Raw genomic sequence first — 25,890 nt, 5'->3', positions numbered from 1 at the left:
GCTGTAGAATGTAAGATGCCACATCAGGTTAGGTGACTTCATTCATGGCTTTTGACCCTCAGGACTTCCTGAGATATGGGGAAGCTTGCTCAGTGACTGGGGAACTTTATTACCTTGGAGATAATTGTTTTATTACTAAATTACTCAACTCAATCACAATAACTGTCCCGAGACCTGCCAAGCGACTTTCACCGTACAGAAAACAGAAAGGTTTGTATACTTTATTTCAGCTAAAGCCTATGAAGAAATGCTTTTATTTGCTTGGTAATTGATGACATTTAAATGCCTAAATATTCACCCCATATATTTTTATTATTAGAACAGGACTCGGTCAGAGAGTATGACCGAGTCCAGGATTCAGCAGCACAGTATGCAGGCAGCTTGCTTATGTGGACATAGGCTTGTTCACATATTTTATTAAATTTTTATTCATTAAAAAAAATGTGAACTGTGCACAACAATTATATAAAACAGAAAAGAACATATACCGGTAATGTTTGAACATATAAAACGCATCAGGTTTATAGGGCTTCTTCACATTATAAGCATGTAGTGTGTTCTATTAATGCACAAGCATTACCATTTAAATTACAATATACTGTGCACAACAGCCAATTCATTTGAATAAGCTGCCAAGACAGCACATTGCACAAAAATGTAGACGTGTACATACTGCATTTTTTAAAGCACATTCCTTAGGTGCATTTGGCTGTCAATCACCATGAATGGCGACCCAGTACACTAACATACTAACATACATTGCTACGTGTTTTGGTAATGTAAAATTGCATGCATGTGCACTAGTCTGAATGATTTCTAATTTATGATTTCTAATTTAGGGTTTTACTAAGGCTTAGTCTACACGGAAGTTTTCCCCAGTGTTTAACCCAAAGCTTTAAAAGCCCATGTTTGAAATCCCCATGCATTCCAATGGGCTAATCTACACCAGGACGTTTCCTTGAGTCACCTTTATGAGTGTTATCTATAACACTGCCTGCAACGTTTAAAAAATTAAAACACTGGGTTATTGCTGGAAAACGCCCAAAAACGTGGGAAAACGCAGGTAAATGCTTCCATTGATATCATGGGGAGTTTTGCCGCGTTTATACGCACCTGAAATGTAAACCTGTTAAAAATGTGGGAAAACGTTTTAAGAACGCAGGAAAACGCGTAGACATTTTCCAGTGTTTTAAAGGCAGGCTTTAAAACTCTAATAAAAGTGCATAAAATCCATATAAACGCAGTAGGAACGTTTACGTACGTTTTTAAAAACATTCGTGTAGGAGTTTAAAATCCATGTGAATATTTACTTCAAGTACCCAATCAAGTGAAGTGTTGGGATTATTGAAGTGAATATTCACAGAATATATGTTGTGAAAAATCCCAACACCCTTGGGAAATTAGTTTTCCAGCTGCTACCCAGGACGCACTATGCCCTGGATACACTGAAGGCACCATATGGTGGGAATAGAAGCAAGTGGGGTAGGACTAGGCTGTCACTAATATTGAAATGCAAAGGTGGGAGCCTGATTGTAGATTCTATGATCTCCTAATAAATGAGAGTCAGGAGTCAGAGCTGTGCAATTAAATGGTATGGGTGGCCATGGTGTCCCACAGCCTTTTTGATCTGGTACAAAATCTGACCCTGACAGTAGGGCTGCGTACACACATTCAATAATTGTTGTTGGAAAGGATCTTTCACGATCCTTTCCAACGACAGAAGACTGAATGAGCGATGTACATACAGTGCTGTTCTGCTCTATGGAAAGGGAAGGGGGTGGAACGACGAGAAGCACCCCGCTGCGCTCTTTTCTCTTCACTTGTATTACAATCATTCATCGTTTGCAATTCGTGGATCTGCCAGGACAGATCCATGAACGACGAGCACTGTACACACGTCAGATTCTCGCCCGATACTAGTCTTGAGACAAATATCGGACGAGAATCATCTGACCTGTTTTTTATAACCTGTGTATATTTATGAAAAAAAATGAAAATATTTTATAATGTGCATTTCACTCAACTAAATACATTTACAAGTTACAAATTAGCATTTCATAAACATTGATAAGTCCTTTCAATATTAGTACGTTGCTTCTATGTAAACAGCTTAGACTGGTATGTTAAGCTATCCAGAAGTGTAGAATAGAAGGTTAGTGATATGTTAAGTTTTAGGAATTCTTTTGTTGATCTTGTTGACAGGTTACATTTTACAGCTTTTTATGGTTAGCTAAGCATAAGATTCATTCGACAGCTAATTTAACTACTTTTAACATAAATTTTGCAGGAGGCCTTCCCTATGTACCACACTGTTTTTCTCAACTTTTTATTATAGGGGTACGCTTGAAATACCTTTCAAGTCTTTAGGGAACCTTAGCTATAATTTTTGTAACCACAGCTCACAGTATATTAGACCAGCGCTGGTGGTCCGTGAGAAGATTTTAGTGGTCCGCGGCTCTGGCCAGAGCCGCGGACCACGTCCTCTGTCCAAATCCCCAGCTCAGGGAAGCAGGCGGGTTGTGTAGTGAAACACAGATTCAGATCTGCGATGGCAGAGTGGGCGGGGTTATGACGTCACTATGGGGAACTTCCTCCAATTTGATTGACAAATGAGTGGTCAGGAGCCGGTAATTTTAGTGGTCCGTGGGTCCAAAAAGTTTGGCGACCTCTGTATTAGAGTGATTGCTGGCCAGTGGGAAGTATGCCAAAAAAGATTATTGGTGTTAGTTAAACTGACCTGAGAGTCACAAATAGCTCCTAGTTTGAACCCCTAGAAACCTCTGGGGGTACCCCAGGTTCCACAGAACCCTGGTTAAGATACACCGTCCTCAGATGCCATTTAATAGATGTTTCCTTACCATGGACTACATAGAGTTTCCAATATCCAAGATTTCCCACTAAGTTTTCAATATCCTTGTTTGGGTTCCGCTACTTCTCCTTGTATGATCGTCCTTTCAGCCTCATATCCACCTCATAATGGTATTTTAGGACATGGGGGAGCATGGGACTTTCTCCCACTCCAGAATGGAACGACTGAACTTGAACGGCTATTTGCCAAGCCTGATCATGTCTGTGAAGAAATCAGGTCATTATTCTGCTTTTAACAAAATATGGATGGCTTTGAACCCCCACCAGATTCATCATTTGTGTTCCAGAGATTTCCCTCCACCTCCACTTCTATAGTCACAACAGGACGAAAGTGGAAGTGATACAGAATCCTAACATCCTAACAACATTGCAACCAGACAGGTTCTTTATTGCAAGCGATGTCTTTGTGCAATAACACAACCTTACCTGCCTAAATACAACGTTTTAAATACACTCACCTGTCCCTGTTACAATGCAGGTGCTGTCTTCTGCTTTTTCCAGTTTCCCAATCTTCAGCTATCTTTATTGACCCGGCCGGTATCACATTACTCCTGCACATACGCATGGGAATTATTTCAGTCCCGGCAGTCCCAGAGGATGCCAGGATACTCGGCATGCCCTGTCATATTGTAAAATATTTTCTGTTTTAAATGTAAGGAAAACCAACTCAGCTGTCCCTGGAAGAAGTGTCCCCATGTGGAGATTTCTGCTTTATTTCTATTTTAGCAACATCTTCAAATTTTGTATTTTTCTCACTTTTAGTCACAATGACAATAGTCAAGACAAATTGAGAGATGAATGTTTTCAGGAGGGGGGCATAAATTGCATTAGAAATTTTACAGAGGGCAGGGCTTTGGGGTAAACACAAGGAATCGTCATCTTAGGCACTGCAGCAGGAGACAGGACAAAAGAGTGAAGGGTCCGCAACCAATGATGCTGAAATAGCTCACTGTGAGTAGTGGTGGTGGGGCACTTTGGCTTTCTTTTACCCTGGGTAATAAACAGGGGTGTAATGGGGCGGGCACACCGTGCCCTCACTTTTTTTGGGACCCCCGTATAGACTGTCCCTGTGTGCTCGCCACTGATAGCCTTCACTATTTCCGTGTCCCTCTTCTTTTTTTTTACAACTACACCCCTAGTAAAAAAATGATCTAATCCCTGCACTGCCAAAGAGTCTAATCCTGAAATACTTTCTCTGAAAATAAAAAAAAATGCTTTTACGGAACTTGTGCACCTAGCACAACTGTTTTGGATTGTCATGACACACTTTCTCTTCTTATGTTGATCTTGTGAGTATTACTGAGCTAAGAATTCACTGAATACTTTCTCAATGAGTCACCTAAAGTAAAATACACTTTATAGGATTGGCATTCATACCTGGTATTTTATCATGTCAGAATTCCCATAAAGACCCGGAATCTAGCACAACATTGACACACCTAACCTTTATTACTTCTCCAGTCCGTCCTATATCTCTATAGATAATTAAATTTAGTTCAGAGATATGGAATCTTGAACAGTAAAATCTAATTGGTCCCTATGTTTAGAAAATTGGTTGCTATTTTTACAAAAGAAGTAATATGGTACATCATTTTTCCTTTTTACCCGGTCATTTTACCAGTAACACTTTTTCCGTTCTGGACTGACAAGGTTCACTTGTCAATCGAGGATCAGCGTTGTCACTCAAGCACAGAAACTATCTAGATCAAATTTTGGTGGTCCGTGGCTGTGGCCGGTGCGCCACCCAGCGGGGCCAGGGGAAGGACCCTTCTGGGAGGGACACACTGGCCAGAGCCACAGGTCATGTCTCCTGTATGGATCGCAGGTTCTGGGCGGTTGTGTCTCTGGACACAACCCGTCCACTCTTCCATGGCAGGCTCAAACCTGTGATGGGAGAGTGGGCAGGTTCTTGCATCATGACGTCACTCTGGGGAAAATTTCTTCCCCTTTGAGTGTCACACACCTTCCCATGCATGCACGGCCTGGAGTCTGTAAATTTAGTGGTTCTTGAGGTCTAAATAGTTAAATAGTTGGCGACCACTTAAAGATAACTGTTTTATAAAAACTAAAAAAGCGAAAAATGTGTTTTTTTCAAAATCCTTTTTTCTCTCTTCTCTTCTGTAACGACCAAATGAGAAGCCCAGAGCCCCCAGGAATACCCATGTCACGAATACCAGGAGGCGTTGGGCTGCTCCTTCTGTGTATGCGCAGTGAGATCAGTATTTTTTTTTACATTTACAGGAAGAAATGTCACCTGACTGTGCAGTGTGAGATTGGGTGACATAGGCAGAAGACAAAAGAAGAAGATGACAATCTCTGTGGTTCCTCCATGCCAGGACAAAGGAAGAATTCAGGATGGCAGAGGGCCGAATTTAATCCGATTGTGAATGGTTGGAGGGCTCTGCAGAAGTGAAGGTGAGTCTCATTTTATATTTTATAGAAAGTTCCACTTCAGGTTAGGCATATGTTAAGAAGGGTGGTTGGGGGGGGGTAACATAAGGCAGATATTTAGACAGTAGCAGACGTAGCCAGCGGTGGGCCCCTGTGCAGAATTTACACTCTCCACTCCTCCAGTGACCTACTAATGACTTCCTAGTTCATACCTTCATCACACGAATGGCTCCAAAACTTTTCTAGAGCCGCCTGACTCACTGAAATGGTCTTTTTCGGCTTGCCCCTACTTTCTGCACATTTAAAAGAGGGCTCAAAACCCATTTTTTCAAAACCGTCTTCTTCAGTCTCCTTAAAGCTAAGTACACACGTTGTTCCCATCCGATAATCGGCTCTGGGCCTCATCAATCGTCGGAACGACCGTCCTGGCGGATCCACGGACGATGAGGAACGATCGTAATGGAAGTGAAGGGTAGAGGGAGCAGCGGGGTGTTGCTCCGTCATCCCCCCCTCCTCATAGAGCAGAATGGTGCTGCATGTACAGCGCTCGTTCATGCATTGTGCTGTCATTGGAAAGGATCTCAAAAGATCCTAACGACAATTATTGCAGGTGTGTACATAGCCAAACCCTCACTACTTCCCACCATTCCATATCTCCCCTCCTACTGTATGTTACTTCCCCCACTTCCTAGATTGCAGGCTCTTCCAGGCAGGGTCCTCTCCTTCTCCTGTGTCACTGTCTATCATTTACAACCCCTATTTAATGTACAGCGCTGCGTAATATGTTGGCGCTATATAAACCCAGTTTCATAATACTTAAGGCCCCATTAGCTGAGGAGGATCTGGGGCAATTTGCACCTCCAGTCTGCTCATCTGAAAAATTTCAGCATGGTTGTAACAAAATCTGACAATAGAAAAACAGCAACTTCAGATCCATGATACCAAATTTTCACCCGTTGTTATTATATGCGAATGTCCTAGATTGTAAGCTCCTCGGGGCAGGGTCCTCTCCTCCTCCTGTCTGTATCAATCTGTCATTTGCAACCCCTATTTAATGTACAGCGCTGCATTATATGTTGGTGCTATATAAATTCTGTATACTAATAATATCCTGGGAAATAAATATCCAGGATGTGTACTAGAGCCAGAATAAGAATAGAACACTTGAAATAGGTCACAGATATTACGGATAAACAAGCACACAGGGTGGAGTGCACATTATCACTCTCCAGCTACTGTTTATTGACTCTCCAGTAGATTTACAGGCAGATCAGTAATCACCAGGAGCCACCATAACACCTCCACCACTGCAGTACACCAGCAGCTGCCAGGCAACCTGCGTGCGTCATGACGTACAGGTGACGTGTGCGTCGCGGCTTTGGCAGACTGAGAGAGTGGGCGGGGCTTGCTATTGGCACGTCCCTGAGCTGGCGCGCGTTCACGTGAGGTGGAGAGGTTCTCGGGGATGCGCTCGTATGTCCTGTCAGGCCCCGGAGTGACTGCGGCAGCGAGTGAGGGAGAAGGGAAGACAGCGGCATTGGGCTTTCGGTGCTTCATTCTACCGGCAGGTAGGTTCTGGTTGACATTAGCTGTGGCCTTCTCTCCTGTTATTGTGTGTGTATAAGGACCGTAGCTGCTCCTCCCCTCCTCCGGCTGTCAGTGGTCCTGCCATGGCATGTGTCAGTCAGTGCACATTGATGGTTTACTTACCTGCAGCTATGCTTAGACATTCTGCACCATATTCAGGTCTGCTTAGTTACCACAACTGGGGTAAATGACCATCATGTTACCTCTGTGCTTCTTATCAGACCCTTATTTATTTGTGAGAACTTACCGGAGGCCTACTACTTACCTCTATGGAATCACCACCATGATGGCTGATGAAAGTCATCCCCTAGCAATGGGCCTGCGATTCCATGGCAACCGGGCAGGAAGTCTCTTATGTCCACTGATTGGTTGATGGGTTCATGGCCAGGTAAGTGATTGGTTCACATGGTATAAGCGCCATGTACCCATCAACCAGTCTGATCAAGGGTTATAGCAAATCAGCAGCCCATAAGAGTGCTCCCTGCTGTTCACATTAACATCCTGCAGGGTAGTAAATGATGGGGATTGTTCCCATTGGCTGCTGATTTACATTAGAGGAGCGGCATTGGATTAGAAAGGTGCTCAAATCTGGTATTCCCAATCAATATCCCATCTTCTTCTGTCTCCTAAACCCTCAATACTTCCCAGCACTCTATATCCCCCCTCCTATTGTGTGAGACTTCCCCCAGATTCCCCCCCTAGATCGTAAGCTCTTGGGGACAGGGTCCTCTCCTCCTGTGCCACTGCCTGTCGGTCATTTGCAACCCCTATTTAATGTATTGCACTGTGTAAAATTTGGCGCTATATAAATCCTGTTTAATAACAATAAATATAATAATATACTAATATTTCTCAACCAGGGGTTGCTGGGGGGGTTCCTTGAGCAATGAGCAATTTGCACCTCTTAGGTCAGTTTTAATCACATCAATTAGCTTTTTGGCTAATTGTGACTCTGCACGTGTGACAGCTGGTGGCAGTGCTCATACTGTTACCCTATTCATTCCCATTAGGACTGCTGCAGGGAGATGCTACACATAACAACCCCCCCCCCCCCCCCGAGTGGCAGAGGTTCCTGGAAAATGCAGCACATCCCTATTTAATGTATAGCACTGCGTCCTATGTTGGCGCTATATAAATACTGTTTAATAATAAAAAGCTGACCGCCAGTCTGAATTATCCCTCAAACTGTAAGAATTTGTAATGGATTTCTTTGGATCTAGTCCTGGCCTGCTCAATAATTTGTTGTAAAAATAATCTACAATAATTACTAAACACACAGAATGTAACAGTCAATATTTAGTTAACAACACCATAAATTGCTGAAATACACTCCAGGGGCACAGAAGGAATTTTGTTTTGCACATTGGAGCAAATTAGATCATTGTTTCTAAAGATTTTCTTGTCTTCCTCTGGATCCAGTTTTGGTTTAGGGTTCTGCGTATGCAGCTTTTCCATCAAACTTAATAGATTTGGGTCCTTTCGTTCCAACCTTGGTATGTGTACAGGTCCAGCACAATGTCCTGTGGCCCAATAGGTTCTCCTACTGTTTGCATCAGAGTCATCATTCCAAAATACCCCGCACAAAGAGGGGACACTTAGGCTGTGGTCAGACTGGCGGTGAGGTTGTGGTACACTTATGGTTTCCTCATGCCAGTGAACTGTTTCCTCGAAAAAACACTTTTTTAAAAAAAAAAAAAAAAAAAAAAGCATGGTGGCTCAGAGGGTGGCGTTCTGGGTCCCGGGTTCGAATCTCGGCCAGGACTCTATCTGCATGGAGTTTGCAGGTTCTCCTCGTGTCTCTGTGGGTTTCATCCCATATTCCAAAAAACATGCAGTTATGTCAACTGGCTTCCCCCTAAAATTGACCTTAAACTGTATTAAAGACATATGACTATGGTAGGGACATTAGATTGTGAATCCCTTTTAGGGACAGCTAGTCACATGACTACATACCTTGTACAGCTCTGCGTAATATGTTGGCGCTATATAAATACTGTTAAGAAATAAAAAATTAGTCCGGGGTTGGGGGCTTCGGGGACAGTGAGAGGTTTGATACCATTCCTGCCATAAGCTGTCAAATGTGCAAATGCTGGTTTCCTAACCTTCCTGGCAGTATTCTCGAGTATGGCTTGGGATAAATTTTCCATACCAAATGCGGTAACCCCGAGCCACACTCGTGGTGAAATTTCCAGGGAGTTTAAAACTCCTTACCTAGTTCCCACATTCCAGCGGGATTCGCAGGCTCCTCCAATGATATCCGGAAACTTCTTCACCTGCCGATGCCGGCCGGGCTTCTGTGTAACCTGGCAATGTCTGTCATTTGCGTCCCTGGCATGTGAATGTTGGAGACGCGAAGTCAGGGGAAGCAGATGCCGGCCGGGCATCTGCTCGTGAGTGCGTGTATGGGTGGCGGGACTGTGCAGCTGGGAGCCAGGGACAAAGGGAAAGTTTAAAATCCTAAGTATTTTTAAATGTACCGCTTTTACATTTAAAAATACTTAGTATTCATACCACCAGGGGGGTTAAGAATGAGCCCAGCGGTGCAAGGAGCTGAGTGACTGGCAAGGTGCCAGCTGCCGGGATTCATGGGAGATCTCTTGATAGGGGTGCTAAATTAGTACATTTTTTTCATTGTATACACTTTATTTAGTCGTCTTGTTTCTCTAAATTCACTTCCAATATTGGCACATTAAACCCCTGGATATACTGCATGGCTGTTCCTTTTCTGTTATCAAACTGGTCAGTCCCATTATTGAAGATTTATTACCTTGTAGGACGGCTCGTTCATTTTACTTTTTCCATCTTATTGCTACCTGCTACCTGTTTTCATATTTCCTGCAGCACCACATTTTTGCTGGGTTTATTATCTCAGCGATTACAATTGGGCTTCTGCAAGAATTTGAATATTTTGCCTTGAATTATAAATATAATATTTACTTAGAAAAAAAATGTCTTTTTAGTTTGTTTTTATTAAAGTGGAACCGAACCCTGTATACTGCTCCGTCTCCATTCCGTTGCTGCCATTTCTTCCTTCTTCTCTTCCTTGTTTTGACCTTCAGCCATCTTGATTGGCTGGACCGGGATGACACCTGCGCCAGAGTTAATTAATTCCCGGGATTACCTGGAAACTGAAGCTGGAACTTCGTCATTTTTCCAGATACATGGAGCAATCAGACCGGTGGAAGGATTATTGCTGAAGGCATTCGCCTGCCTCTTTCTCCAATAATAACTGGCCTGATCATTGATTTTTAAAAGTGGAACTTAAGTTCAGCTTTAATGTGGCCATTGACTAGTTGGTAGTCAGACTTTATATAAATCTATTAAAAAATCCGGTCACTCCCTATTGATTGAGAAAACTTTATTAAAGGCAAACCTTTGGATTTTTGCAGCAGTTGTGACTGCCTGGCTCCCTGATGCAGATAATTCCTTTTCTCTTTATTATTTCCTGTACTACTTCATTTATATAAATAGCCGGCGTTGTCCATTGTTGGCCCATTATTCATTTTTCTGACACCCCTGTTATCTTTACATCCATTGCTTGTGTCAACAGAGTCACTCCAAGGAAGTCTTTATTCATGCCTTTACCATTTTCTTGCAATTAGATTTTCCTGTCCTGAAATTTCCTGTCCCTGAGGTTGATTGGAAGAAAGAATTGCAATTCATGTGCAATCTGTCACAGTTTCCACCAAAAAAAAGAGTCTTTTACAGTTTCCATCCCCCTCCAAATCTTCTGTCACCACATCCCTCCCCCTTGGTATCTCCAAATCTGTCACAGTCACCATCCCTCTTAAATGGCCAGCTGTTGTCATTGGATTTAAAGGTAACCATAAACATTGGAGGAAGACTGATAATTGTTGTTTGTGTGGGCAGATGACAAGGTCTGTACACATCGTAATTATCCTTAGGGCAACAATTTGTTGGATTTGATGGGTGTTACCTCGGTTTGCAGGCTGAATAAAGCGGACCAGCACTCATGCAGATTACTTGGACACTTTATGATGCTGGAAATGATCTTTTGCGATCATTTCCAGTGAAAAATGATCGAACAAATGCTGTTCTAAGGAAAGCACGGTGGCTCAGTGGTTAGCTGCACTAGGTCCCGGGTTCAAATCTCGGTCAGGACTCTATCTGCATGGAGTTTGCAGGTCCTCCTTGTGTTTGTGTGGATTTCCTCCAGGTACTCCGGTTTCCTCCCACATTCCAAAAACATGCAGTTAGGTTAATTGGTTCCCCTTAGACTGTAATAATAACATTTGGCTATTGTAGGGACAATAGATTGTGAGCCCCTTTAAAGGACAGCTGACTATGGACTTTGTAAAGCACTGCGTAATATCTTGGTTCTATATAAATGCTGTGTAATAATAATAAAGGAAAGAGGAGAGGGGAGGACGAGCAAGCGGCACCCTGCTGTGCTCTCCTTCATTGACATCCACAGAATTCGTTCCTGATCAGGCTGTTGAAGGCCATTGATCCACCAGAATAGATCAATGAACGACATTGGATGAACGCTGTACTCAAGACAGTTTTTCACCTAAGACAAGCACAACCATTCGTCTCATGCGAGAATATTTTGACGTGCCTCCTGAATTAATAGCGTCCCTTTCCATTCTGTAATTTATACATGCGTGGCCCCAACTTAGTAATGACATCCAACCTCAGTGACATCTCTGTGCATTACTTTTGAAAGATCCATGCCACCACTTCCCTAACATTGCAATACTTCTGATGTCGGTTCAAAAACTACATTAGGTTCTTTCGTAAGTACGTTTTAGCTGGGAATGAGTACAGAAGCCTTTCTTGGCGTCTACACCTAAGATGGTGATGTCTGGGAAGAGGAACACAGAGATAGCCAACATATCCTCTGGTGTCCATCATTCAGAATGGCTCTGTGCTCATTAGGATGACCAGATGCAGCCGGTACTCCCTATTTAAAATACAGATTTTGATTACCGGTCTGGTTTACTTATTGTGGCCATAAAAATCAATAATCAGCTTGAGAAATTTGTGTGGGGAAATATCTGCTCATCTTTGTGCTAGCTACATAATGTTTGGTTATGGCAGGGCTGTTATCTGTTGGTGATAATGGTGTACATGTGATGTTTTATTATTATTAACCAGGATTTATATAGCGCCAACATATTACGCAGCGCCGTACATAAAATAGAGGTTGCAAACGACAGACAAATGCAGATAGTGACACAAGAGAAGGAGAGGACCCTGCCCCAAAGAGCTTACAATCTAGGAGTGTTTTGATCCTTTTCTCTGTTTCATTGAGAAGTAAACAATCAGATTATAAGACTAATGGAAATGAGATGACATTCTTCAGTCAGAGATGCTTCGTATCAGCCTAAAGCTACGTACACACGTCAAATTTCTTGCCCGATAATCTGCTCAGGGCGGATATCAGGCGAGAATCTGGCGTGTGTACAGCACGCAATCATACGTGGATCTGCCCTGATGTAGGACAAGCAATCTTAATACAAGGGAAGGGGGAGAGCACGCAGCAGGGAGCCGCGCCGTCGTTCTCCCCCTCCCCTCTCCATAGAGCAGAAGTATGTACAGCACTTGTTCATGCATCATGCGGTTATTATCATTGGAAAGGATCATAAAAGATACTTTCCAATGACAAGAATTGCACGCGTGTACACAGCTTTGGAGGTCAGAAACGGCTTGGTAGTTTCAAGCAGCTCTTTTTTTTTTTTTTCATTTCACCAAACTCCATTTTCCACCTGAGCTACATTTCTTGGTATGGAGGAGCATGTGCACATTTCTTCTTCTCACATTGCAATGCTGGGCGGCCAATCACCCATACTGATTGCTATCACATGGGGACATGGAGACCATCCCATGACCTGTGTGGATGCCATGGCATTTGGATGTAGATGATCAGAACCAATTGGAGGTTGCACAGTTCTTTTTTTCTTCAATCCAGAAAGCAAAGAGGGGAGTTGAATATAAGCGGTGGGGGGCATTGGTTCATTTTAAGGCAATAGAATGGTTTTTGCATCAGATATTCAAATTAGTCTTTTGCCTGGTACACACGTGCAATAATTGTCGTTGGAAAGGATCTTTCACAATCCTTTCCACCGACAAAAGACTGAACGAGCGATGTACATACAGCGCGGTTCTGTTATTTGAAAAGGGGAGTGAGAGAACGATGGAGCGGCACCCCGCTTCGCTTTCCCCCTTTCACTTTCATTACGATCGTTCGTTGTTCGGACAGATCCATGAATGACAAGCCCTGAACACACTCCAGATTCTTGTTTGATATCAGCCCTGATGCAATAATCGGATGAGAATCATCTGTTGTGTGTACGTAGCATTAGATCTGTGTCTTGATGAGTTTAACTAAAGTCAAATAAAATGAAAATGTTGATATATGTGTGACCAATGGTGATGTAATTCCCAAATAATAAAAAGTTAAATTCTGTTCGTTTATTCCACAATAAGCCAGTCTTTGTTTTTGAGGCTCACATTCACTGTCGGTGTACCAGGTGACCATGCCAGTGAATGCCATTTATGCCATAGGGTGACAACTCTGAGACCAGTTAGCCTACGCTCAGGGGAGCGTTGTCACTCTGTGGTGCACACTTTTTTTTGAAAGTAGTCCAGTAAAATCCTAGGGGCTTCTAGATCTGTGATGTATTAATCGTGCCTTCACACCTATTACCTATTACCAAAGATGTAGCTGCAGCTCCAGTTTTCTCCTAGTAACCGGCGCTTTGATTTTTAGACATCTGCACATACTGTCTCAGCCCCCCTCCTTGTGTCACCTTCCAGCGTTCCTACATTGTGTATTTTTATAGAAAGACATAGTAATCATAAAATACATTACAACATTGCTGTCACCTTTCTGTGTTATGCCTGGTCATTCCTCTTTACCCTTCCCTCAGATCTATATTGGCTTTAGCTAAATATCCATTAGGTGTATCATATGCCATTGTACAAGTCAGCGATTCCCAGCAAACTCCGCTTTTGGCATCAGGTAACCGTTTTATATTCTAGAATTCTCTTAGATCTGTTCTTCTGCATCTGTGACATTGGGCCGCAATTGTCAAGGTTTCTAAACGAGGCATTTATTGCTCATAATCTCAGATTTGTTCTGTAATTCTCAAGGCTGTGCTGACAAATGACACCAGAACCCGTTATGGGTAACCTAATTCATTTTATCTTGGATGGTTTAATGAGTCTGTTGTGATTTAAATAGAGAAAGCCCAATTGATCTATTTTTTTATATTGGCTTAATACTTTTCAGGTGCATCAAAACAAATGGAGTGCAAAGTCTTACAGTTTTGGTTGCTTTTTAAGAAATTCCTCTTCTGCCAACATGTTGTAGGCAGGACCATTGCTCTCTAAATGGAAGCAGTGATATCTCTGCAGACATGCTATCTGGGGAGTCAGAGCTAAAGCGTTCCAATCTGAAGGGGGCATCAATTCTTCTTCTTGCCAAGAGGCGAAACGCGTCGGGTTTGAGACTTCTCTTCTGACTTTCAAACAATAGTCCTATGTCGAGCCAGACTAGGTATCACATTCAAATTCAACATCTGTACCTCACTATTTTGAAATACCAGTGCCTCAGTTGGTGTAATGTATACTAATATAATCCATGTTGGTACCATAGATTACTAAAATGTATTAGTAATTATATGATGTAATTTATGATCAATATTTATTTCTATAGAAAGAAACTTTGCTTTTGGCCACACACAAAACCCCTTCCGTCTCTCTTCAATGTGTGGGAAGCATGTGGATGAGTTTGGCATGCACCACTGCAGCACAACTGACTGGCTGCTTGTGCTGCTTTCCTATATCTGAGCTCTTGTGCTGCTTCTTCTTTCCTATATCTGAGCTCTTGTGCAGACTGAACCGTACACATGCAATAAAAAAATGAATACATTTAATAAAGTATTGATTATTACAGATACCGTATTTTTCGGACCATAAGACGCTCCGGACTATAAGACGCACCAGGTTTTCCGCACAAGGGAAAACAAGAAAAAAAAAATTGATTTGATTTCCCCTGAGATCCAGCGTGCGGCACTTGTGCCCGCCCATGAAGGCGGCGCCGATCGGCATTCATCAAATCAATCGGCGCCGCCTTCGTGGGCGAGCACAAGTGCCGCACGCTGGATCACAGAACAGGCAGAGATCGGCGCAGCCGGGGACCGGCGGGGACACAGGTAAGTAAAAAAATATGCCCCTGTACCTCTGCGTTCGGACCATAAGACGCACCCTGATTTTCCCCCCACTTTAGGAGGAAAAAAAGTGCGTCTTATAGTCCGAAAAATACGGTAATTATTCTGTCCTTTTTTTTCTTTAATCTTTAAAGCTGAGTTTCAGCCTTATTTTCAACAGTTGCACCTCTCCTTTGTCTACTGATATCACTGCACACAGTGTGCATTAAAAGCTGCAGGAAATCAGACAGAGCCCTGCCTCATTTTCTGGCTTAAAGACATCCAGCGTCATCCATCCCTTTCCAATCCATGCTGATTGTCTCACTCCTTTTGTCTCACTCCTTTTATTCATTTGATTTCAGTTCTTTCAATCATGGAGGCTCATCATCACATGCGTACATTACCCAGGGCAGTCTCCATGAATCTGATAACAAGATCTCTGCACTCAGGGCTGAAATATAATTTCCTGGTGGACGGGCTGTGTATACACAAAGCAGAAATGCATTATGTCTTCTCTAAGTAGACGATTCTGCTGAACAGACCCTCTTCTGCCCACCTAATAATCATTGACATCTCTTAGCCACCCACGGGAGCCGTGTGTCACAGCAAACACCGCGATAACTTACACACAGCACTCGTGAATAAACATAGGATTTCTGTCTGTAAATGGAGGGGTGTGTGCGAAGGAGGCAGATGGCTTTCTGTTTTTATACTTGGGAGGATTGTCGTCCCTTCAGTGAGTATTGCTATCAGCCAGCTTGGCATGACTGGAATTGGCTGTGTGCACGGGCATAGCGGAGATGGCTGTCTGTGCAGTCAGGTAGGAGGATCTGTGTATACACAAGGTAAGATCTTTTTTATTATTACTGTGCTTATTATAAAAAGGAGGCTGCTAGATTAGGACTTTAATACAGTGGGAATGATTAGGAAGCTTGCAATGAATGGCAGAGACTTAGGGATAGGAGGAATGAAGGAAGTGGCACCCCAGTGCACCTTGCTCAGCGCACCTTATTACACAAATTGTGGAACCATGTAATGGGAAAAAAAAGTGTCTAGTTTTATTTGTGTGTTGGCAGCCCTATTAAAATGAATGTGGTTTGCCTTAAACACACCGTGTGTTATTGCCCTGAACAAGAATCAATCTTTATTGCTTTCACACCTCATCTCTGTTAGTCTGATACCCCAGAAATGAAGACACCTGTCTGATCACACTATTTCCAGTTCCAGCAATATAGAGAATCCAATATGATGTTATGAGTATTTGCAGCTTTGATTGATTGAAGAATGATTGCTCTTTGGATATCGCAGCAAAGACATTGCATACCTACAAATACTGAATTGTGTTTGACATCTAGAGGTCTAATACTAGGATTTAAAAAATGAAAGTGGCATAAATTGTTCCAGCTCAAGACACTTGCTTCTGATTTATTAAAGCTCTTCAAGACTGGACAAGATAAACTATCAAACCTAAAATGGATCTGTTCCTGGATTGAAAACATTTGCTAACTAATAGCAGATTATTTTTTAAGACATCTATTCCAGGTTTACTGGATCACCCAGGTCTACTCCAGATTACTCAAACATCATTAAAACAAAACATGATGATAACATGATGGATGGGCAGCTGGCATTCTCAAAAGCAGAGATTAGCAATGGCAACCTTTTATTATTTTCTCATGAACAGTTCCCCTGAAGTCTATGTACACATGTCCAATATCTGTTGCAGGAAATTACCTTTTGTGATCATTTCCAGATGAATGAACGAGCTCTGTACACATTCTGTTTTTGGGGGGGGGGGCTGGCGATTGGCCTTGCACTGTCTTCTCCATTGATGTGCATAATGATTGTTCCTGATTGGTCGTTCATTGATCTGCCAGGACGGATCAATAAACAGTGTTGTGGGACCGCTGTACACATGACAGATTCTCATCGTTCGTCATGAATGATGATAATTTGACGAGTGTAGGCAGCCTTACCCTGGCAAGCCACCATGATAGTTGGTGGGCCAAACTTCAGCCTTGAAGCCACTCCAACTCAGGAATCCTTCTGCATCCAAGGTTGTGTATATACAAGGATCCAAAACTGACGAACCTAAGCTACGAAAATATCGGTCAGTGGTTTCCACACCATCACCATTTACACCATTTATTATTAAATCATCCCGGTAATGTGAGGAAGTCCAGCATCCTTATCAGGAAGCAATGTGAGTGTTAGAGAATAGCTGTTACAGCAGAGAACCTAATAACAGCATGCGTGTGAAAAGGCAAACGGGGAGGGCCAGCTTTGCTGGAGGATGGAATTGTTGGCCGTGCTGGATTGAGAAGCGGGGATGAATCTCTGAGAGATGTGTATATATTCACTGTGAGACGCAGGCAGTGATGGCTGTATTCCTGGAGGGATAAACCCCACTGTGCAGGTGAACAGGACATCATTGGAGGTGCAAGAGAAGCAGGGTAAGATGTTCCAGAATAGCAGCGGGGATGGATGATTAATAGGTTACAAGGGAGAGGCTGGGAAGGAATTGATCATAGGATTGCCGGTACAAGGATGGATAAGCTGTTATATTCTAGAATGATTTTGCAGGAAATGAGGTGAAAGCAGATTCACAAGCAACATCTGTGTGTGAAAGGGACCGGTGAGTGATGGATGCAGTTGGGGTTTGTAATAACTGGGGAAGTGTATATGCACTGGTCATATTGGTATCTGTGAAGGGTAAACTGCAGGCACATAGTATAGGTAGAGGTGACCCAGCTGGGGTCCCTGGCCTGCATAGAGGTGACCTCCATATAACAGGAATATTGTCAGCTTCTGTGGAAAGGAAGGAAATGTTTAGAAATGATCAGAAAATCATGCTTCATCTGTGTTTGCAGAAATGTCCTTTGGTTGAGAAAACTGTTGTAATATTATATTTCTGAATGTTCCTCAGTCCAGATGTCAGAATGAAACCATACTATGAGGACACGCTCATAGTTGGGTAATTTGCTCACGACTTGTTTGTTGTCCTTTGTGTATACCCTACTTTCTTGTTTCCCCGTACTGTAAAGGATTTGTTTGGTATAATGACAATGTATTATTATTAATAATAGGGTTTATATAGCGTCAACATATTACGCAGCGCTGTACATTAAATAGAGGTTACAAATGACAGATACAGACAGTGACACAGGAGGAGGAGAGGAACCTGCCCCGAAAAGCTTACAATCTAAGAGATGTAAAAAAAAAACAAAATAGCATGGATGGATTCATTGCCTTGACTTAGAGGTGAACATTTAGCAAATAGCTAAAAGCACAGTTATTATATATTTAGTAGCTATGAATATTGTAATTCTGTTCACCCAGTTATTAATAATAATAATAATAATAATATTATTAATAAACAGGATTTGAATAGCACCAACATATTATGCAGCGCTGTACAATAAATAGTTGTGTGATCTAAACTCCTATGTCAGACAGCAAGGTCAGAGTGACCCAACAGTATTTAAAGTCTCATGTCATTAGTTACGGATATGTACTAAGAAATGCCTAAATACCCCTTTAGCCTCTGTGAATATGAGGGGCTCAGCCCTTTGCCAGCAGAGCTGAGTGACAGCGCTCCTCATGACATATCTTGCATTGCATAGAAAGGTGGAGGGTTGGGCCTGATTGGGTTTGTGTTGAATATAACTGGTGCCCGTTGAACTATGAAAATTGAGGTTGTTAATGCAAAGTCTGTTACACTGCATATCTATTTCTGTGACTTCATTTGACTTTCAAGGAAGCATTGCTACTGATTTTATTCTTCTGTTAGCAACCTTCAGTTTTGACTGAATTGAGCACAGTGGATTTTATTTGACTCCAATAATTGCCCTCCCACCCACAGTTGAGCCCTTCTGTGCAGATGACTGCAAAAATATGAATGCCTCTATCTTATATTAGCTGTTTTAAAATAAAATATGAATTTACGTAAAAAAAAAAGAATAATAAAATTTACAAACATATACACACTTTTAAAAATGTGACCATCGCAATAACCATTTTTCTTATTAATCTCTGTTACCCAACGCGTTTCGCATTTTATGCTTCAATGGGAGGAACTTTATGCTTCATCAGGATCACAATTTACTTTATAGGACCTCTGCCATTGTCCACAGTCTTGGAAAAAGCATCAAAGCCACACACAGGAGGGAAAACAAAGCCACGGAGTGGAGTATGACCTGGGTTAATCATGCACATGGGGCGCATACACCAACTAGTATGTAGTCAGGAGCAAACCCTTCTCCCTCATGCTGGTATAGATTCAGCCTCTGAATACATTTGAAGTCTCCTCCATAAAGAAGGCATCCAAACCCCCCATCTTCCTCAATAATTTGCGGAGCTGTTTAAAAAAAATTGTAATGTTTTTTGAGGAAACTTACCTAGAATAATTGTTTTTTATTTGCCTTGAGTTTAGCTTTAAAATATTAGGGAGGACTGTGCAAATTAGAGGAAGCTGGCTATGCAGTATATCAGTATTTCCTTACACATAAATGATCATATACAATATACATATTGGACCTGATTTATTAAATCTCTCCAAGACTGGAGAGCACACATTTTTATCAGTGAAGCTGGGTGATCCAGCAAACCTGGAATGGATCCGGTCTAGTATTGAAAACATTTGCTAACAAATAGCAAATGAATTTTTGGAAATCCATTCTAGGTTTGTTGGATCACCCAGCTTCACTTGTATCCTCTCCAGCCTTGGAGAGATTTAATAAATCGGGCCCTTTGTTTTGCCTATGGAAAGGGAAGATGGATTTAGTGCAGATACCATTAATGTAGACTTTTATGGGAATAAAATATTGTGTACACAAGCTTTTGTGATCAATGCTTCCCCTTTCAAGCCTTGGCCAGCAGTGAGTTCTTCTGTTCACTCATACCAAGGCTGGAGCCGGCATTTGTCTGTGGGAACCTTTACTACTTAAAGTGAACAAGTGATGAAAGGTTTACTGTACATTTTCATAGTTTAATTTGCTATTGCTGTCTTGTGTTTAGGTGTTGGGGTCAGTGGGTATGTAAAGTTGGACAGATGCTGACTTGTCACAGCAGATTCTAATCCAGCGTTTCTCTACCAGGGTTCTTCCAGGGTTTGTTCGGGGTTGCTTGTGTAATGATCAGTTTGTACCTCTCAGGTCCGTTTAAGTGACACCAATGATCTTTTTTAGCTATCTGTAATGGTGACATTCTTCCCACTGGCTAACAATATAGGGAGCATTCTTCCCACTGACCGCCACACTAATTTATTGTGAGCTGCGGGTATAGTAATTATAGAAGGGGTTCCATGAAGACCCAAAAGTTATTTCAAGGGTTCCTCCATGTTAAAAAAAAATTCAGGAAAGGCTGCTCCACCATAACAATTTCCATAAAACAAAAATGTGTGATAACAGTCTATAGTTCCTTAAGGAGCTGCTTTGTGTTTTTACCTTTTTTCTGATGTTGAGGACTAGAACATATTTTAACAAAACATATATTATGAGTTTTACTTTTATTAACCGATCTAAGCTGTCTTCTGTTTACTATGATAGACAGATGATGACAATATTATGATTTTAGAGACATAACTCTCTTTATGAGAGCATTAATTTATTTTTCGGAGTCCATGTTGTTCTATCAAACTCTGAGATGAAGAAAAGTTAGGAAATGGAGCTTATCTATCTGGCTACAATTCAGCACTGCAGGCAACTCTAAATCATACAAAAACAGTTGAAAACCGGCATTCCTGGCTTCTTTACTGGTCCAAATCCTGGTTCTTAACAATGATCTTTATTAGTTTTAATAATTACTGCAATAACAGATTAAACCAGAGACATCAGGAGTCAAAGGGGGCAATAACAAATACAAGAGGTAGGGGGGAGATTGAACTGGAAGCAAAACAGCCCAGGGGTGTCACCTGCCAATTTCCATCTGCAAGTTCCATAATGTTCTGTTTAAAGGAGGGTCCAGTGAAATCATGGAGCAGTTGTGAGTAGGAGGTAAGACCATAATCACGGACCCAAAGTGTTTTTATAGGGGCTAAGACAAAGTAAAGGTCAGGACAGTCTGGGAGCAGACCCCATACTGTCGATGCAACAAGGACATGGCTGACAGGCAGGTAGGGGTAAAGAAGAGGAGAAGGTATGGAAGAGGGGAAACATGAACTAAAAAAGGAGAAGGGGGAGAGTTCCAGAGGCAGTCAGTATTCGGAGTCATGGCAGGGGGCCTACTTAAATCTAGTCAGTGCCTGGGTGGCCAAATTGAATTCATGGTTCCCAGATTGCCATGAATCGATGCTGTGTATCAGAAAGGATACACAGGTCAAATTCTCATATACTATTACAGTGCTAAACCCAGAATTTTTTTTAACCTGGGTGCGAAGAAACTGTAGGAGGGCGGCAGCCCCTATATTGTGACCCAAATCATCCAAAAACAGCCGGGTGGTTGCTGAAAAGTGCTGGGTGGTGCACCCAGCTAAATGGGGCTAGGGAGAACACTGCAATATGGTGTGCAGACTCCACCTCTCCATATGAATCCTGGGGAGCTCTCCAGGCTTTCATGATCATCTGTTTGGCTGCCATGAACACAAAATTGGTCCATTGAGGGCAACAGAGGGTCATATCTGGGAGATGAAGAATGACTTGCAACCTTATTTCATTCATACTTTTATATAAGGTTTTCTGTCTGTATGTCTTTCTGTCTGTCTTATGTTTGATGCTATATATAGTTATATATCCTTTTCCTTTTATATATATATATATATATATATATATATATATATATATATATATATATATATATTCACTGTATGTATGTATGTATATTTATCATGGAGCACTAATAGGAAAAAACACGTCCTTGATGTGGGAAGTCACATAACTCCCATCCTTCGTCTCCCCCGAGAGCTGTCATAACTCATGCTGACAACTAATTATTCTGCTAGCCCAATTTATGGTGATGTTGGTGCTGGGGGAGTTCAGTTACATACTGAGTAGGAAGAACATTTATTACACAACATTTACGACACGGTCATGCAAATGCAAATTGAATTTTTGGCAACCATTTGCCTGGGGAAGAGACAACAACTTTAAGTTTTACTTAACTGTAGCAGAGGAAAATCAGATCTTCTGATCCTCCACACAGTACTGTATAGTAAATCTGAGGACTTATTTGTAGAAATGCAATTATTTTGCCAGATAGGACATTTACTATTTAATAATATTAATAAACAGAATTTGTATAGCGCCAACTTATTACACAGCACTGTACATTAAACAGGGGTTGCAAATGACAGCCAGATACAGACAGTGACACAGGAGGAGAAGGAGAGGACCCTGTCCCGAAGAGTTTACAATTGTTTTTTTATTTGTTTGTCTAAAGGTAAAGTTGTCCAGTTCTAAGATTTCCTCAGCCCTGTCTGACAGAGCAGGAGACCTCTATTTTCTCATTTGCAGTTTAGTAAATCTTACCGGTCCTATCCCTCCCCCAGATTGTGACTAAACAGAGCAAGTTGTAACAGCATATTTTGTGCTCATACCCTGGCTACTTCTCTCTCCTTCTATCAGCATGCTCATAGCACTACAGCACTGCTAATTAGCTCCCTGGGCTTTCTTGATCTCCCTCCAATGAAAAACTTGTACTTTGCACAGATGCTGGATATTCATTCACCACAATGATTGTTCAATATTAAAAATCTAGCATCAGAACATCTATCCGACCTACAGGATGACTAAACAACCTACTACTAGTGAAGCCATTGCTATTGCTGAATGCAGTGGGGTGTCTCCAACCCATCCATCCCCTCATCTCATACAGAACTGCATTATTTTGTGGCTTTAAGTATTAAATAAAACATATGTCTATAAATTGTGGTAATATATTTCACCTTTTTTTTTATCAAGGTTCCTGCTGGTGTCCCCTTGGTTAGCGATGGTTCAGTGAGTTGAGCAGTCTGTGAGATGATTCAGTAGAAAGGTGGGACCATGGTTCAGAAGAGGAAGCCATGCCCCAGGTTGCTGGATTACCTGGTGATTGTAGGAGCACGGTAAGCAATGCTTCGGCAACCCTCCATGGGTAATAGCTGTGTGTTCTATACCAGAGCAGTTATATAACCAAAGCACACATACAACATCATGCAGCAATCTACTGCCTAGCCATAGTACCTTTTGTTGTTGTAATTACAGATGACACTGTATAATCCTAGAGGACATTTATTTTCTGCAAGAATCCGTATTCCATTTTTTTCACGGGCACATTTTTGTCTCCAAGCTGTAACACCTATTGCTATTGATTCCTTTTGTAAACATGTTTGTCATTTTACCTCCTTTGCATGGTGCTTTCATGTAATGATATGGCATTTTCCTCTGTATGAAATGATTCCTATACCATGACTGTTGTAAATCATTTCATTGGTTCATTATCTGTCATCCTTTTGAAACTGTTAAAGCCCAATTAGACTTTGAGTTTAGATCCACTAAGGTACATCAAAATGAAAATGTTGCAAAGTCAAACGTTTATTGTGTTTAAAAAAGCTGCTACAGCTTGAGTAGAAAAGCCTGTCCTCTTTTGTCTTGCTGTGTGTGTTGAATAAGCGGCCTCTCTAGAACTCTCCATTCATAGGGAGCATGCGCTTTTTTATTGCAAAGCTATAGGTTGGCTCAGTAGGGAAATTGTCAGACCCCTTTATGAAGAACAATTTAGAAAGCAAGTCTGTCTTTACAGGATGCTGGCATGGGTCAGCCTTTTCTACTCTGCTGTGGCTGCTTGCTAAGGTGAACAGACTTTTGGAATTGCACACTTTGTGATGCACCTATCCTTGTACTTATTTTAGATTGAAAAAATCCCACTAAAGCCAATAAATCAGCATGACGGCCTCCACTATAAATTCAATTCTGTGTGCTATGCAACTATTCTTTTTATCATTTTTCTTTTTTAAATTATTTTTTAATAATTTTTCTTTTTATAATTATTTTCTCACTCCCCTCTCTCTTCCTATTTTAATTCCTGTTCTGTTTTTTTATCTTTTGTTTTTTTACTATACCTTTTTCTGGCATCAGGCAACCAAGCAGTGACAGCATCGCTCAGACTCCGGAGTTACTCCGCAGGTACCCCCTCGAGGACTTTCATGAATTTCCTCTGCCTCCCGACGTGGTATTCTTCTGCCAGCCGGAAGGATGTCTCAGCGTAAGGCAAAAGCGAATGAGCTTACGAGATGACACTTCCTTTGTCTTCACGCTTACCGATAAAGATAGCGGAGTTATCCGCTACGGCATATGCGTCAACTTTTACCGTTCCTTTCAGAAACGCATTCCAAAAGACAAAAGCCGCAAGCAGCCCAAATCAGCCTCAGAAAATGGGTCTGAGGGCTCGGATGGCGGCCACCCTTTACAGGCTCCGAATACAGAGTCTGCATCAGATATTAATCACTCTCCCCACCAAAAGCGGCTGCCTAAAGGGACCCAGCGCTCTCGGAACAGCACTCTGACATCTCTTTGCATCATCAGTCACTATCCATTCTTCTCTACATTCCGGGAATGTCTCTATACACTCAAGAGGTTGGTGGACTGCTGCAGTGATAGACTGGTCAGCAAGAAGGCTGGAATATCCAAGGGTGTCCAAAGGTAAGGAAGAATCAGGAATTTTTAACCTTTGTGTGGTATTGCATTTATTATTCTCACTAGCTAATTAATTAGGAAACTGATGAACCTGCCTAATCTAACAGTAGCTTTTTATAATTTCCCATATTTCCCTTTTTGAAAGGGGCAATGACAAATCATTACTTTGTGTTTATCCATTAGTGCCATGTTTCCCACGACTGTCCTAATCAAGACTCCAAATTTTCAAGAGATGCTGTTACATTTTCTTGAAAAAAATCAAAAACTTCATTATATGGCCAACCTAATAAAAACTGGCCATGAGGGACCAATAATTTACCTGTTGTTAACGTCGTCATTCTGGAAATTCCAGTTTCCTAGTTGTAGAAGACTTTTTAAATCACTAACCCAGAGCAAGCGGTACAAAAAGGTGATTCTGAGCTCCTGATCTGCATCCTTGCTCTGGGTAAATGATGCCAAACTTTTTGGGGCATGATGGAGAATCAGCAGGATAGCCAGAAATCTATAATGTTCAGAGTGATGTCAGCATGGGCAGTTTTTCTTCTTTTTATTTTCACTTTGAAAAAGTGCTGTGATCTTGAGAAATAGTTGTTGAGCAGAATATTTAAACAGCTCTATATTGTTCTTTTGGTGATAAAATAACCGTTTATATGCTTCCCGTTTTGTGATGGTGGTTTTGTGTATATGGCTGTTTTCTACGGGTGAAGTTTCTTGACCATGTTTAATAATACAAGAAAAACAGAACATTGCACTTATTTGTTCCTATGGGCCATGTATTGCACAATTGCCTTAAAAAAGAAAGTAATGAAAAAAAATGAAGAATTGGGCAGATGGGATGGACCGCTTGGTCTTTTTTGCAATCTCCAATTGTGTTTATTCTGATCCCAAATATGTTCAGTAGGGTTGAGGTTGGGGCCACTCTAGTTCCACCACACCAAATTTATTACACAATGTAGGTAGATTTTTGCTTTTGATCCCAATAATTTGGATGTCTGTCTACATACTTTTAGCCGTATAGTCCGTGTTCTCGCTTTTCAGCAACCACTCGGCTGTTTTTGGGTGGTCACTGAAGAGTTGGATCACAATACATGGGCTGCCACCCGCCTACAATTTCTTCCCACCCAGCTTGGTTGAGCACTGCTAGTGTATGTCAGGGGTGTCAAACTCAAATACACAGAGGGCCGAAATTAAAAACTTAGACCAAGTCGGGTGCCAAACTTGAAATTTATTGAAAAAATTGAGGAAGTTTACTACTTCATCCA

The 25,890-nt window shown here is 41.7% G+C and overlaps 1 protein-coding gene across 42 annotated transcripts in view; it reads left to right on the top strand.

The window, feature by feature from the left end:
- The first annotated feature begins 6,675 nt into the window (after positions 1 to 6,675).
- Positions 6,676 to 25,890, top strand: part of MADD (MAP kinase activating death domain) — an 84,737-nt gene continuing 65,522 nt past the window's right edge. For 39 of the 42 annotated variants that reach the window (XM_072421989.1, XM_072421982.1, XM_072421986.1 and 36 more), the window contains exons 1-3: positions 6,676 to 6,827; positions 22,916 to 23,058; positions 24,071 to 24,634. In XM_072421989.1, the coding sequence (XP_072278090.1) occupies positions 22,997 to 23,058; positions 24,071 to 24,634 (626 nt within the window). In that variant the 5' untranslated portion in view covers positions 6,676 to 6,827; positions 22,916 to 22,996. Of the gene's footprint in view, positions 6,828 to 15,713; positions 15,866 to 17,298; positions 17,474 to 22,915; positions 23,059 to 24,070; positions 24,635 to 25,890 lie in introns of those variants that run through there. The other 3 variants (XM_072421947.1, XM_072421948.1, XM_072421946.1) reach the window with 3 other exon arrangements.

Source organism: Pyxicephalus adspersus, chromosome 9 (assembly GCF_032062135.1).
Source record: "Pyxicephalus adspersus chromosome 9, UCB_Pads_2.0, whole genome shotgun sequence".
Taxonomy (NCBI): domain Eukaryota; kingdom Metazoa; phylum Chordata; class Amphibia; order Anura; family Pyxicephalidae; genus Pyxicephalus; species Pyxicephalus adspersus.
Note: the sequence above shows the minus strand (reverse complement) of the source record. Positions and strands in the feature narration are given on the sequence as shown.